Source organism: Cannabis sativa, chromosome 1, assembly GCF_029168945.1.
Source record: "Cannabis sativa cultivar Pink pepper isolate KNU-18-1 chromosome 1, ASM2916894v1, whole genome shotgun sequence".
NCBI classification, from domain to species: Eukaryota; Viridiplantae; Streptophyta; class Magnoliopsida; order Rosales; family Cannabaceae; genus Cannabis; species Cannabis sativa.
In genome coordinates this window covers 37,913,888-37,916,844 of record NC_083601.1, presented here as the reverse complement: position 1 = coordinate 37,916,844, position 2,957 = coordinate 37,913,888, and the positions used below count along the sequence as shown (strand labels likewise).

Sequence of the window (2,957 nt, the reverse complement as noted above, 5' to 3'; positions counted from 1 at the left end):
CTTAGAAATTAATAATTAAATAAAGACGCAATAGTCCGTGATTAATTAATGGGAAACTTACAAATATATTAGAATTTGGTTAAATTTTTATAAAAATACTGTCACACGTAATTTTTTTTTAAAAATACTGTATGTTGATAAAACAACACTAGAACACAAAACAGAACAACTAAAAACAACAGTGAAATAACTAAAAAACAATCGTAACACAAGTTAGGAGTGTTCATAGAATAGTCGATCCATTCCAATCCGCAAGTGCGGATATCAGCACTTGTGCGGATTAGATTGGAATGAAAAATTCAAAATCCGCACTTGTGCGAATTGGATGTTGATTGACATATAAAAGTAACCGATCCAATCCAATCCACACATATTTATAAAAAAATTAAAAAATTATATATACAAATAACATTTTAATGTAAAAAAAAATAGTAATTTAAAAGTCTAATACATATAATACAATTATATTTCAAAACTTAATAAATTAAATATATATATTCTATTCTTATATATAATTTTTTTCTATATACAATTTAAAATAAAATTAACATTTCTTTATACATACAATTTTTTTATCTTTTGTTATTTACTTGAAGACATAAAATAAATAAAATAACTATAATTTGTTTTATTTTGTTGCTAGTTATGTGAAAAAAAAAATATTTTTTTTTCATAAATATTAAATAATTTCATATTAAAAAGTAACCAATCTAAAATAACCGATCCAATCCGCACTTTTGCGGATTGGATTAGATTTGATTTGAACTATTGTGCGGATTGGATTGGATAAAAAAAAAATGAAATCCGCACTTAGTACGAATCAGATGTACTATGAGCAAAATAGTGCGGATTGGATTGGATGAACACCCCTAACACAAATAGTGTAAATAATCCTTAATTAATTTGAAAAGAATAAATAGGATTTTTCTCTTTTAAGTAAGATTTTTGGCCTAAATTTTTTGTTTTTACAAAATTCTTCTTGAATTATATTGTTGCGGATATTCTTTTGTAGTTGCATTATGCTAATTTATTTAAATAATTTTTAATATAACACTAATATAAAGTTAATCTAGTCTAATTATAGAATTTTGATAAAAAATAAATACATAAATAATAATCCAATAATAAATTATAAGAGTATATTTATATTATTAGAGCTACTTTTTATTGAATAAGTTTTTGTACTAACTCACTCACTCATAATCACATAAATAAATTATTTTAAAAAATAAACAGAATGTAAATATTTTACAACAATTTGCATAATTTGAGAAAATTTTTTAGAAAAAATTTATGGGGAATGGGCAATAATCCAGTTTACTCATTAAAATATAAAGCCTTTAACAATGCTGAAAACAGCCGCGGCACGGCGGCGGTCAACAAAGTCAACGTTATGGAATCCCACATCGTCAAAATGCGCGTCCACTTGTACACCGCACGTGACCAACAACGTCACCAATTGGTTTTGCCGATCGACCATGGGGTCCCCACCGAACCCAATCACGAGACACCTCCCCAGCCGTTTGATCAACTCCTTTTGACCATCGTCAGCCATTGGATTACAATACCAGTGGTCCCGGTCAACGCCTTTAGGCAAAACCAAGTCCCACATCAGATCTAAAACAGGCAAAGGCAATAGCTGATCCGTCGCGAAATTCAATTCCGACTCCGTTCTCTCAACACCTCCGAACATTGGCTGGTTCATTACAATCCCCGCCATTTTCAACCTCTGCAACTCCATCTCCTTCACTCTTAAACCCACAAAAAAGACGATATTACCCCCGCACCCACACCCATAAAGGTAGCACCGAGAGAAGTCGCCGTAATCTTTGAGCCACGGCTCTCCTTCCGGCCCGGACGCCTGGCGGTCGACCCAGGAGACGGCGTCGGACCCGTCGTGGTATTGCTCCGGGAGACGGCTCTCCGGAGCCAACCGGTAGTTGACGGAAACCACGATCGCCGGGATCTCACTGGCAATTTGGGAACAGTTTCGGTGGGCGGCGGTGTCGGCTGCGCTTAGGAGAATCCAACCACCGTGATGGAAGTATATGACGATGGGTAGCCTTGCGACGGCGTTGTCGTTAGAGGGAAGCCTGGTTGGGCGGTAGAGGCGGACCCAGGTTCGGGTCTGGGTGTTGATGGTTACGTCCTTGGATACTACCGCCTGACCCGGCAAGGGATTCGGGTGCGATTCGATCGTGGGGCTGTCGAGTCGGGTTAGTGTGCCGTCTGGGTTTCGAGTTATGTTGAGGTGACTGTACGGATTGAATTTGGACATATTAAGAGTAATAATGATGTTAATTAATTAAGATTTATAGAAAGAAGAAACAGATATTGATGAGAATGTTTAGTAAATATAATTTTCATTCACGATGATTGTTTTTGTTTTCATTAAAAAATAATTAGTACCTATCTATGCATTAAAACTAAAGCGAGTCTGATTAGTTAACGAAAACGTAGGATTCTTATGTATATTATAATATAAGTAAAGTATGCGTGGGATTTGCGATTCAGTTAATTCGTGGTCAAAGTGTTACGGTTTTTGTTTTCTTTCTTTTCCTTTTTCTTTTATTTTTTTTATTTTTACAATACATATCAATTTCATATAATTTTTTTCATCGACAAATAAATAATATAATGACATGTTTACTAATAAGTAATGGAAATCAATGGTAAGGTAATTATTGGTTTACATTTGTTTACTTACATTATTAAAATTAAAAAATGGAGAACTTGATTAAATAAGGGAGAAAAGAAAGGAAGAACTTCCCCTACCAATTTTGTAAGAAATGTCATTAAGGGTAATGAATTTTTATTATGTTTATTTTATTTTTTAATATTAAATATATAATGGTAATTTTACCCTTTAAAATATATCTTACAAAATAACTACCATATAATATAGTTTAACTCAAAAAGACAATTTAATCAATTTAAGCATTCCAATTACGTTTCCT

General features: G+C 32.8%; 1 protein-coding gene across 1 annotated transcript; it reads right to left on the bottom strand.

Annotated features, from left to right (window-relative positions):
- Positions 1–642: 642 nt before the first annotated feature.
- LOC115706864 (probable carboxylesterase 9) lies at positions 643–2,588 on the bottom strand. The gene has a single exon (XM_030634624.2). It carries the CDS (start codon positions 2,276–2,278, stop codon positions 1,325–1,327), a length of 954 nt encoding a protein of 317 aa, XP_030490484.2. The 5' UTR covers positions 2,279–2,588; the 3' UTR covers positions 643–1,324.
- Between the last annotated feature and the right edge of the window lie 369 nt (positions 2,589–2,957).

Coding starts and splice junctions, on each gene's coding strand:
- LOC115706864 (XM_030634624.2), bottom strand. CDS start 2,278: ATGTCCAAATTCAATCCGTACAGTCACCTCAACATAACTCGAAACCCA.